Here is a 12,269-nt window from a genome sequence, read left to right as displayed (position 1 = left end):
GAAGGCATGGACTCCCTAACATCATTACCATCAGGGAAGGCACAGACTCCCCAACACCATGACCACCAGGGAAGACACGGACTCCCCAACACCGTATGCAGGGCTCATATCCACACTCTGCCTCAGTACTTCAGCTAAAGGTTCAGACACAGGCTACACATCTAATAGGCTTTCAGCCGGGAATTGAGCATTACATTTTGTTCCTTGTTAACGGCAAACGCCTCCCATACATGGCTGCTGTATCTCAAACAGATTCTATCTGTTTAGAAGGCCCCTCAACATTCAGGGAATGTCCTCTAGGCACATATGTGGACAATACCAGGACACTTTCCCCCACAGGGCAAAATCATGCACAACCTGAAGCATAACACAAAAGGGATACCCCAAAGAAGTACACAGGGGAGGTCAAATAAACTGGTCAGCATCACATAAAAGTTCTACTACTACTAAAATCACTCCCTGCCAGAGACAAATGTGTAAACTACAAAGTAAGAAAGTAAATTCAACACGTATGTGAACTCCTGTAGCCTAATTTTACATAGATTATCTTTGAAAGATAACTTTATCCAAAAAACGAAATATACAGCAAAAATAAATTGACGATTGGTACTGAATTTCTATAGTATGTATGTAGCTTTGATCAAATATGTAAGAAATAAAGGAAAAACTACTAAAACTAGACATTTGAGATGGGAGATCGAATGTTGAATAGCATGTCTAATAACACTATTGATCAGGATTGTTGGGCAGAGTTTTGAGATAATGAAAACCCCAAGAAAAATATATCCTTTTCTCCAAGTTTCCAGACTTTTTAAGACACTCTGTAGTGAGTTGACTGAGTTTAAGTTTTTCAGGTTTATAATTCAGAATCCAGAATCCTCTTCTGCATCACACTTTGAGGATCTTGCTTAACATGCCTAAGACGATGTCTAGAAGTTAAGGAAACTAGCTGCAGACTCCTGGACCCCAAGTACGCGTGGCAGGGCTATCGCAATACTGACCTCTGGATGACGTTTTTCTTCTTCTTGATGGCCTGCCTCAGCGGCTCCCGGAGGGTCACCTGGGAGAAGTCCTGCAGTGCGGCATAGACCGTGTGTCGGATGGCATGGTTGAACACACTTTCCATTCTTCCCATCAGCACCTGCAGGCCTTTGATCATTGCGATGACCTGTAGGAGAAAGGATACTGTCAACACACCAGAGGGCTTCATCTCAGGGACAGCACTAAGACTCAGCAACTGACATGGGCCAGGAGGCTGCCTCCATTTCCTCCTTCAGCATCCTGCACGCTGGTTCAGCTGTGGCAGTCACCTTCTCTAAGAAGCTCTCTGCAAATTGCTACTGCCACAGCCAGCCCCCACCAAACTGGAAGCACCTGGGCACTAGAATGCACTTCAAATCGAAGAAAGAAAAACAAGACATTCAGGAAAGCAACTGTATTATTTGCCAGGAAAGAAAAAAGTCACAGTGGGCAGTTCAATTCTGCATCTTGCTCAAGAATGGTGCATGGTGCATGGTGCACTGAGCATGTGTGCACAGGAGAGCCATGGGAGGAAACCTGGGGCACTAAGTGGTTCCTATGGCTGGAATCACAGACACTACTAGTTCTTTATTTCATGTTTATGTTTCTGTTTGCTTATCTTTTGGGATTTGTATTCGTATAACTTGGATGGCTCTGTGTTGCTTTGCTAATCAGAAATAAATAAAAGGGGGATATTTCTATTTCAAATCTAAATGTAGGAAAATGAAAAGATGGCATATTCAACATGCAGGGGTGCAGGAAAAGATGTGCTTAAAGGTTCATTAATAGTTTTAAATATAAATATGGGAAAAATTTTAAAGGTGGAAAATAATAATCTAATATTCATCACAAAATTTGTAAGAAGAGCAAAATACTTCCAAAGTTGTGAAAATATCCAAAAGCAGAAATTAATGAAAAAGAAACCACATAATAATAGAGACCAATTAAGTTAAAAATGGTTTAAATTTTTAATACTAAAATTGGTAAATACCTAGCAAAACTGATCAAGAAAAAAGAGACAAGGTACAAACTGTCAGCATTAGGAACGAAGAAGAGGACATTAGCAGGCAGCTTAAGAGCCTGTGTGCACATACTTGCATCCAGGGACAGACACATTGATCAGCAGAGAAGAATAAAAATGAGAATTTAAATTAACCCTGGATTTTTGTCAACTGATTTTCAACAAGGATGCCAAGACGATTCAATGGGGGAATAATGTCTTTCTAACATGTACTACTAGAACAACCGGCCACCCAGAGGTGAAGTTGCATCCCTATGCAGGAAAATGTTAGTCCAACAGGCTTCCACTGCTAAATTCTTGCACATTTCATAAAAAGACCTGTTGTTAGAACTGGCCATAGGAACCGAGCTCTACGGCTCTGGAATGTTCTCTCTGAGAAGAGTGTTTTTGTATGCCTGAGGCTTGGGGCTAGACTGCTTGCACCAGTCTGACCAGACTGCTGTTGTTACGTGCCATCGAATCGGTACCAACTCATAGAAACCCTATGCACAACAGAACGAAACACTGCCCGCCCGGTCCTGGGCCAACCTCACAATTGCTGCCACGCTTGAGCCCACTGATATTGCCATTCTGCCAATCCATCTCACTGGGGGTAATCTTCCTCTTTTTCTCTGACCCTCCACCTCACCAAACATGATATCCTTCTCCAGTGACTGGTCCCTCCTGATAATATGTCCAAAGCATGAGAAACAGAGTTTGGCCATCTTGGCCTCCAAGGAGCACTTTGGTTGCACTTTTTCCAACACAGATCTGTTTGTTCTTTTGGCAGACCATGGCACTTTCAATATTCTCCTCCAACAACATAACTAAAATGCATCAATTCTTCTACAGTCTTCTTATTCACTGTCTAACTTTCATATGCATATGAGGTTATTCAGAATACCATGGCTTGGGTCAGGCACACCTTAGTCCCCAAACTGACATCTTTGCTCTTCAACACTTTATAGAGGTACAACAGATGTGTCTTATGCAATATGTCGTTTGATTTCTTGACTGCTGCTTCCCTGAGTATTGATGGTTGACTCGAGCAAAGTAAAGTCTTGGACAACTTCAATCTTTTTTCCCTTTATATGGATGTTGTTTATTGGTCCAGAGAGTTTATGCTAACAGTGTGATTTATGGTGAACAACTGCTCCTACTTTTGCTCTGAGAGTCTGCAGTCTGATTGATTAGCTGAGGTCAAACAAATTTCATCCATGTTGCTATGCATCACTGCTGAGAAAACTAAGCACATACCATGTAACATCTCTAGAAGCATATACCTTTTTCCTTTTGATGATTTTAATCTGCATGCTTTCACTGTAATAAACCACAAGTTTGAGTTTAATACGTATTAAGTTCTGTGAGTCTTTCTACTGAATCTTCGAGGGGGGCTGAGAGACCTCTGACACAACCCTTATCTCACACCACACATAAAAATGACCTCAAAAGGCATCATATACCTAAATAACACTTTAAAACTCTTTAAAACTCCTAGAAGGAAATTTCGGAGTAAATCCTGACTATCTTGGGTTGGCAACAGTTTCTTAGCTAAGACACCAAAAGCAAGAGCAACCCACAAAAGGAGAGATAAATTGGACATAACCAAAATTAAAGAGTCACGTGCGTCAAGTGACCAGAGTTGATCAAGGAACAGAGAGTGGACAAATCTCCTCACCTCTACCAGGGCAAACTTCTCCTCACTCGTGTAGTTGTAGCGGGTGGCTCGTTCATACTCCTCGGCATTGTCAGGGCAGTCTTTGTTGGAGTACTTGTCTGTTGGGTGTACGAGTTTCCACGAATACTAGTGTGGTTAGAAAGACAAGAAACACTCTACACCAAAAGCGAAAAGCTTCACTTGGATCTCATTTGCTTGGTTGCTACCAAAGCTACAGTAAGTTCTAGCTGTCTTAGCTTTAAGAAGTCAGGCAAAATGCCTGGATCAACATTCATTCTGATAGTTAGCCTTTCCAATGATCTTGTACTCACCCAATTTAATAACTTGTGTTTACCCAAAATAAGCCATAAAAAGGAACAACCTTTATGACTTGTAGGTCTTCAAATATTTATAGGCTATCAGAAATAATTTTAGTAATGCTAAAAGAAATGGATGGCTGAAACTTCAAAGAGACAATGCTAAAAATGTAACAACGAAAAATCATAATAACAAAAATTTAATTCTACTAGTATGTGCTAAAATATACGGCCCTATGTTTATAACACACATAAATTAAATATACCTACACACATTTCACATGAACATATATTCTTATTTCTTGGCCCCAAAATAAAATCCACTTCATTCTTTACCCAATGACTAAAAGCAATGATATAAACAGTATCATTTACTTTCTTGTCATGTTCAGGGGGAAAAAGCACGTCTACCTGACCACCACGGGGTGGAGGATGTTTTAATTCCTGGAATTTCCGAGTTAAACCAACTGCTGAGAACGTACCACTTCCATCACATGTGCGCTCCACTGTGACAGGAGCTGCAAGCCCTGCAGAGCCAGGTCAAAGAGCTTCCGGTACTCAGCATCTGTTTTCTGCGCCTCCTGACGGCCAGAGCCTGTTACAACCTAGAGTACAGGTCAAGAGGATCAGTAAGAAGTCACTTTCTATTTAGAAAAAACACTTGTTTAACCCATTCTGGAAATTTATCCCAAAATTCAGGTCTCAAACATGGGATATGATGAGCACAGGCTGGTCACTGCTGAAATATTAACAACCGGAGAGGCCATGTAACGGGTGCACCATGGCTCACTGTCAACTGGAGGGGTCTCCCACAGAGAGTGGTTCTATATACAGCCAGCAAAGGAAAGAAGACTTGTCATGGGTATTTACTTACAACAAAAATGATCCTATAAAGGAGAGAGGTGCGGGGAGAGGGGGAGGTAGCATTCTTTAAATATATTTCTTCTGTAGACTCGGTTTTTGTTGTTGATGTTAGTTCCTGCCTCAAGGCAACATCATGTGTCCAAACTAGAACCGCTGCATGTTTTACATCATTGTGATCAAAATTAAATTAGAGAAAAGAAACCATCTTAAAGATCAAAAGCACAAGGAAATGATAAACTGACTTTTGTCAAGTTAGCACCATGACCACAGAGTGAGGAATCACTTCAAGGGACTTTAACAACATGATTTGATTTAAGATCCCTAGAAGGAGAAACCCTAAAGAGAAAATTAACAGTAACAGAAATCTTAATATTTTAATCATATTATAATTAACAGCTCTGGTATTGTATTTTTTTAAATACTAAGCATGTTATGGTGGCAAAAATAAAATGAAATTATCCTAGGATAGTTAGGAACCAGGATATTCAGCATGGGAGAAAAAAAGAAAAGGACAGAATAAAAGTTGATCCAGAAACACCTTGTCCTACTAGAAGGTATGGAAATGTCAAAGACTGCAGAAGTCATGCATGTCAGAAAGACTTGGCAGCCAAGGTGAAGGGGCTCTCGCTGACTGGATTTGAGCAGAAATAATAATATAAGTGAATTAGTAAGTTCAAATCAGTACTGAAAAAAATTGATCAGTAACTACCTTTCATGATGCAAACGAATAAACTATTTTAATAGTTGGTAAAGAAAATGATTCAAGCTACTACTCCCCCTCTCTTCCGTAAGAACTACACCTCTGGTCAAGATGCAGGTGTGAAGACAAAGATGACACAGCTAGAATGTCATCATTTTGCAGCAGTAATGAATTAATGAGTCTAGGCCATTGTTAAAGATTGAATTGTGTCTCCCCCCCCTCCCCCAAATATGTGTCAACTTGGCTAAGTGACTATGATGTTAATGAGGTAGTACACAGTCTACAGGACTAGGGAGTATCTTCACTCAGTCTCTTCTAAGATATAAAAAAGATTAACCAAGTAACTATAAATCACAGGGACCGACTGCCACTGAGAAAGAAGAGACAGGAGCCAAGTGTGTCCCTTTAGGTCCAGGGGAAGATTAATGCCAGATAGATGGAGACCTTCAAGGAGAGTTGGGCCCAGAGCTGTTGAAAGACAAGGACCTTCCATAAGCACTGACACGAGAGGAAACTTTCTCCTAGAGCTGGCACCCTGAATCTGGACTTCAAGCCTCCTAGCCAATGGATAAATGAATTCCTGCTCAGTAAAGCCATCCAATCAGGAGACTTCTGTGATATCAGCACTAGGTAATCAAGCCAGCCTGGAACAATGACTGTCACGTGAGCGAGTGAGGGACAGATACTACCGCTCACAGTCCAGAGAACTGCCAACGAGGACCCACAGAGCTGAGAGAATAGAAGCCAATGGACCAAGCCGCTGAATCTAACACCAAAGTACAGGATACACAGGAGACAGAAATACAAGATGAATGGCACCCCAAAGCTAGGAGAGAAAGCAGGAGAGAGGGGGTGACACCTTAACAGAGACAAACCAACCAAATGAGTGTGTGAAACTTACTTGGATCCTGATACAAAAAAACTTGAAAAAAACCCAACCATTTACCAGTCAGTCGGGAAAATCTGAACAATTACTACGTAGTTAATATCATTTTTGTTGTTGTTAATTGCCATCGAGTCGGTTCCATCTCATAGAGACCCTGTATAAGGCTTCCAAGGAGCGGCTGGTGAGTTTGAACCACCAACCTTGTGATTGAAATGATCCTGCAGTCGAGTGCTTATCCTACAGTGCCACACCAGGACTTCTAAGTCAATATTAAGAACTATTAAAAGAAAACAGGATAAAGGTATATATTAAAAGACCTCTTATGTAGACATACAATGAAGTAATTCCAAAGGTTACTCTGGATCTGCCTCAGGCTCACCTGGGTCAAGGTGTGGTGTTAGGAAAAGTTTGGATGAAAGGAGGAGGTGATCAAGTGGAACTATGAGAGGTAAAGACTGCTATTTCCCTTTATAAATTTCTAATTTTATACAGTGGAAAGTTAAAGAATAAAATCCACCCACAAAACACTGCTCTGAGTGTGGTGCTGGTTATTGCCAGGAGGGGACCAGATCTCAGGCCTCTCAGAGACCTCAGCAGCCTTGCATATAGCACCTCTGGAGTGCCGGTACCACTACAGAGGGGGTGACGCCAATTGAGCTGCTATCCTGACTTAAAACAAATTGAGTCCAAACAACTGAGTAAGGGATAGCTTCAGAAAGAATAAAGTACTTCAGAATAAATTTAACAAAAAAGGTGGAAAGTTGCATTCTAAAAACTGTACAATAGTTGAAAGTAATTAAAGAAGATTTAAATAAATAGAAAGATAGTCCATGCCCGTAGATTAGAGGACTTGTTACAATATGGTAATTCTTCCCAAGAGATGTGTAGACTCAGTGCAATGCGATCGGAAAAATAATCCCAACCATGTTTCTTTCAGTAGGAATTGACAATTGATCCAAAAAATCAATATGGAAATGCAAAGAATCCAAACAGCCCCCCAAAATTCTTGAAATTCAAAACTACTTTGGAGAACTCAAGCTTTCTAATTGGGAAGTTCACCACAGTAAACAACAGCGTCGTATACCTACTCCTTATTTACTATCTGAGTATACAACATTTTTTTTACAACAACAGCAAAACATCGGTATCTGACTATTTTTGCACATGAAGGAAATACTCGTGGCAGTAACAAATCAAAGGTGAGAAGTGAGGATAACACTGACCGTTATTTGTGTCTGTTGTGTCAACTTTGCTGGGTCAGGATGTTTAGGGTTGTCACGTAATACTGTAATTTGGCGGTTACATAATCATGACATGATTTGATAGTTACGTAATGATGCTAAATCATTCCCCATTTGTAATCCAATATGGTCATTCTCCATTGTCACAGAACACCAATTTTCAAATGTCACTTATTTAGACCATGTAGGTAAATGAACAGAGGGGTCGATGTTAGAAAAGACATGGACATCAATGGAACTGAACTGAGAGCCAGACCTTCAACAAGGGGGTCAGAGCCATTCAATGGGGAAAGAATGGTTTCTTCAAGAAATGGTGCAGTGGTTACTGGATTCATACAAAAGAATGAAGTTGTACCACTGTCTCACACCATATACCAAAATTAACCAAAGTATTTAATAATTTTGAAACAAAGTGTATGATTTGTTGAAAATAAAGCTGATAATCTTGTCTGTAAACCTTCATTTAATTCACAATAAAAAGTTTAAAAAAAAAGCCATGCTTACTTGTTAAACAGAGACTGGTAGGACCCTGATCACCTTTAGGTCTAGAACTGAACTCATTCAATTTTCAGGGAAGCAACAGAGAGGTAATACAGGTGGGGGCAACAACTTTAGTGAGGTACACACGCTACAGAATAGTCAACCATTTGAGGCTAAAAGGGCAGCCTGGTAGCGTAGTGGTTACGAATCGGGCTGTTAACATCAAAGTCAGCAGTTCAAAACTACCAGCCGTTTCGCAGGCTCTCTGCTCCTGTAAAGATTTACAGCCTCGGAAACCCTGTGGAAGGTTGCTATGAGTTGGAACTGACTCCACGGTACTTAACAACACCAACAATCTATTTCAAAATGCACTGAGTAAGACTGTGATGAAAGTAAAAAAAAAAAAAAAAAAAGTCCAGAAGACACAAAACTATAAAGACAGAAAGAAAGGAACTCAGTGGTCACCTGAAAAGTTGGAGGAAATGGTGAATGACTAGGGATTCAGGGGTTCTTTTTGGGGTGAAGAAAATGTTCTAAAATGAATTACTGTGATAACAATTGTTGTTAAGTACCATGGAGTCGGTTCTGACTCATAGCAACCCTGTACCGGGTTTCGGTTTCCCAGGCTGTAAATCTTTACAGGAGCAGAACGCCTCATCTTTTGCCCGTAGAACAGCTGGTAGTTTCGAACTGCTGATCTTGAGGTTGGAAGCCCAAATCGTAACCTCTATGCTACCAGAGCTCCTTTGTGATAACGGTACAACTCTGCAAATATACTAAACACCTTTGAATTGTACAATTTAAATGGGGAAATTGTATGTTTAATATAGATCTACAAATGTGTTATAAGGGAACCCTAGGGGTCCTGGTGTGGTGCTGTAGAATCAGTACTGGACTGGGAACTGCAAGGTTGACAGTTCGAACCCACCAGTCACTCCTGAGAAACCTTATACAGGGTCACTATGAGTTGGAACTGGCTCGATGGCACTTAGCAACAGTGGTGCAGTTAGTTAAGCACTTGGCAACAAAAAGGTTGATGGTTTGAACTCAACAAATATGTTCACATTAGAAAGATCTGGTAATCTGCTTCAATAAAGCCAAGAAAATTCTATGGGCAAGTCTACTTGGTCACGTGGGGTGGCCAAGAGATGGAATTAACTTAATTAATAGCATCCAGTCACAACTATGAAGCTGTTCATAAACACAAACTGAGCAAAGCATTCAAAGACAGAGGTTTTCCTGCTATTTATTACCCATAATCTTAATCACAATGGTACTACAACAAAAACCAGGATGAAGGGAAGCAGACCATTAGTTGTCAAATGCTCTGGTCAGACGGGGTGCCAACTCCACATGTTTTTTGAGACTTCCCCAAGAAATTAATTTATAAATAAATCCTGAAATGCAAGAGGGGCCGGTCCTGACAATGGTTTGGAGCGCTTCTCTTTATAGGATGAGCCAGCCACATGCTGGCGTTTCAGGGTCACCGTGGCAAGAACTGTTCCATCCAAATTGTTCCTGAGAAAGCTACAGTACTGAGCGCCAACCGCTTGTGAAGACCAGGCTGTGTATGCTCTGCTAATACCCCATGTGTTTTTGGACTACGCACCACCATCAACGCCCCTGCAAAATTACCATGCGACTTTGCCCTAACTTTTCTGCCTTGCTCCTGCCCTTCTCTGTGATGAAACCTGCCTCATAGCCATCACCATCCACCCACCCCACTCCCTCCCTGAGTCACGCCTCACAGTGTGGGGAGAATGAAAACAGTCATAATGATACACCAAATCCAGCCAAAAAGCAGGAAGAAATTTCAAAGGCTTCCAACTCCCAGCCTGCTTCCTGAACACGCAGATCCCACACACTCTGCCACCCATCTCTGACTTTGGGACTGTCTTTCCTTCTAGACTTGGAGCGGTTTTGAGCCTCAAAGAGGCCACAAGTCGATGTTCTCCTTTCCTTCCGGGTCTCGGTTGGCTGCTTGAATTCACGACACAAGATTAGGAAATGTCACTTAATGGCATTTTTGTCATCCTTTTCTTTTGGGATTGCACTATGATTCTCTTTAATATGATGCTGTTTGTTCAGCTGAACAGACAAAAGCAATTGTGATTCTACTGCATGTCAGTTACAGTGGGTGCGTTTTGATGTAGCCTGTACTGTTTAATATCAAAGTAAAGAAAATTAATATTTGGAAGCAAAAAATACAAAGATTCCTATTGTCCCCATGTAGAGCTCAGGCTCCTGGTTGTGGACGGGGCTCACCTCACTATTGCTGTAGCGTGCCAGCTCTGAGATGAAGCGCATGTGGTCCTCTCGGATCTGGATCATCTGTTCACAGATGTTGTACTGAGGGCTGCTGCTGGAAGACGTGCAAGTCCATCTGGGTTGGAGGAGATATGGGATTAGCTAAAGCGCTCTGGTGTGGAGATGCAGGATAAGCACTAGACTGCAAGGTTAGGTTGAGCCACGAGGTCTGCAATTCAAACTCACCAGCTGTTTCTCAGAAACCCTATACAGGGTCTCTGTGAGTCGGAGCCTACGTGTCAGCGCTTAACAACAAACAACAAAGAACACTCCAGCACAATGCTTACAAGTCACAGCAGCAAATTACAGGGCTGTGCCGTTACTATTCACACCAGCCCATGAGTGTGCCTGTGTCCTGTGTACAGCCCACAGGGAGTTCATGTGTCTCATGGGCAGCCTGTGTGTACCCACTATGAAGTCCTGTGTGCACCCCACGCACTAAACCCACAGACTTAAATTCTGTATGTTTGTTAAGTGCCATCAAGTCTGTTCTGACTGTACAGCATTTCTGAGGAGCAGCTGGTGGGTTTGAACTGCCCACCTTGTGGTTCGCAGTCCAGTGCTGATCCACAGCACCACACCAGGAGTCCTAATTTTGCTTGTTATTGTTGTTAAGTGCCATTGAGCAGGTTCCCACCCTGTATAGGGGTTTTGAGGAGCGGCTGCTGAGCTTGAACCACTGACCTTGCAGTTCAAACAGCTTTGCAGTCTGGAGCATTAACTCACAGCACCACACCAAGACTTCCCAAATTCTGCTTAACAGAATGGAAATAAGTGCCCAACATTCGTCACATCTTAATTTATTAATTTTACTGTGGCGCTGGATGATAAGTATACAACTGCAAGGTTGGCTTGAACTGCAAAGTTGGCAGTTCAAATTCACCTAGGAAATCCCAACACAGGGTAGCGATGGGTTGTATCTGACTCGACAGCACTCAACAACAACAACGACATGACTCTGAGGTTATTTATACCTTATCTGTTATAGTCACGTTAGCTAGAAATCAGTCATAGTGGGATATCAGGAAACAGTATCAGTCAGAACTTCACCTAGAATTGAAGCTGAAAAAGGTTTCGATTCAGTGACTATAAATTCTGCAGATGAGAAATAGTTTAAAGAAGATCGCATATCCCATTGAATGTCAGATTTATTGGAAATCAGTTAACACAGACCAAGCTACGTGTGACCACTTTTCATGCAGATAGAAGTTCTGGTGGCACAGAATCAAGCACACACCTACCCAGCGGCTCCAGGGTAGAAAGACGTGGAAATACGGTCTTTGAAGAAAATTCTGTGGAGCAGTTCTACTCTGTCACATGGTTTGTGACAATCAACTCGAGGATACCTCACAACAGTGCCACAATGAATGGTGCTGATGTGTTTAAAGAGTTATTTTAAGAAGCAAGAAGAACATGCAACACATGTATGTGGCCCATAAAACTTTAAACATGTATTATCTGGACTTAAAGGAAAAAGTTTGTGGACACTGAGTAATAAGACTGGGATGCAACAGTATTTGTCAAAAATAAAACAAAATTCTACAAGACTCGATTGTTGTCGGTAATGTGCTGTCAAGTCGGTTCTGACTCACAGCTACCCCGTACAGGGATTCTGGGGAGCAGCTAGGTGGCTCTGAACCACTTACCTTGTGGTTAGCAGTCTAGGGCTTATCCTACAGGGCCACACTAGGGTTCCTCTCAATTTTGTTGTTATTGTTAGGTGCCATTGAGTTGTTACCTACTCATGCACAACAGAAGGAAACGCTGCCCAATCCTGGGCCAACCTCACTACTGTTG

The 12,269-nt window shown here is 41.7% G+C and overlaps 1 protein-coding gene across 1 annotated transcript in view; it reads right to left on the bottom strand.

The window, feature by feature from the left end:
• CYFIP1 (cytoplasmic FMR1 interacting protein 1) overlaps positions 1–12,269 on the bottom strand; it is an 86,323-nt gene that overhangs the window by 58,803 nt on the left and 15,251 nt on the right. The window contains exons 10-13 of the mRNA XM_006861919.1: positions 10,431–10,548; positions 4,477–4,599; positions 3,699–3,824; positions 1,002–1,168 (exon numbers count right to left, since the gene is read on the bottom strand). Of these exons, the coding sequence (XP_006861981.1) occupies positions 1,002–1,168; positions 3,699–3,824; positions 4,477–4,599; positions 10,431–10,548 (534 nt within the window). The remainder of the gene's footprint in view (positions 1–1,001; positions 1,169–3,698; positions 3,825–4,476; positions 4,600–10,430; positions 10,549–12,269) is intronic.

This window comes from Chrysochloris asiatica, unplaced genomic scaffold (genome assembly GCF_000296735.1).
Source record: "Chrysochloris asiatica unplaced genomic scaffold, ChrAsi1.0 scaffold00044, whole genome shotgun sequence".
NCBI classification, from domain to species: domain Eukaryota; kingdom Metazoa; phylum Chordata; class Mammalia; order Afrosoricida; family Chrysochloridae; genus Chrysochloris; species Chrysochloris asiatica.
Note: the sequence above shows the minus strand (reverse complement) of the source record. Positions and strands in the feature narration are given on the sequence as shown.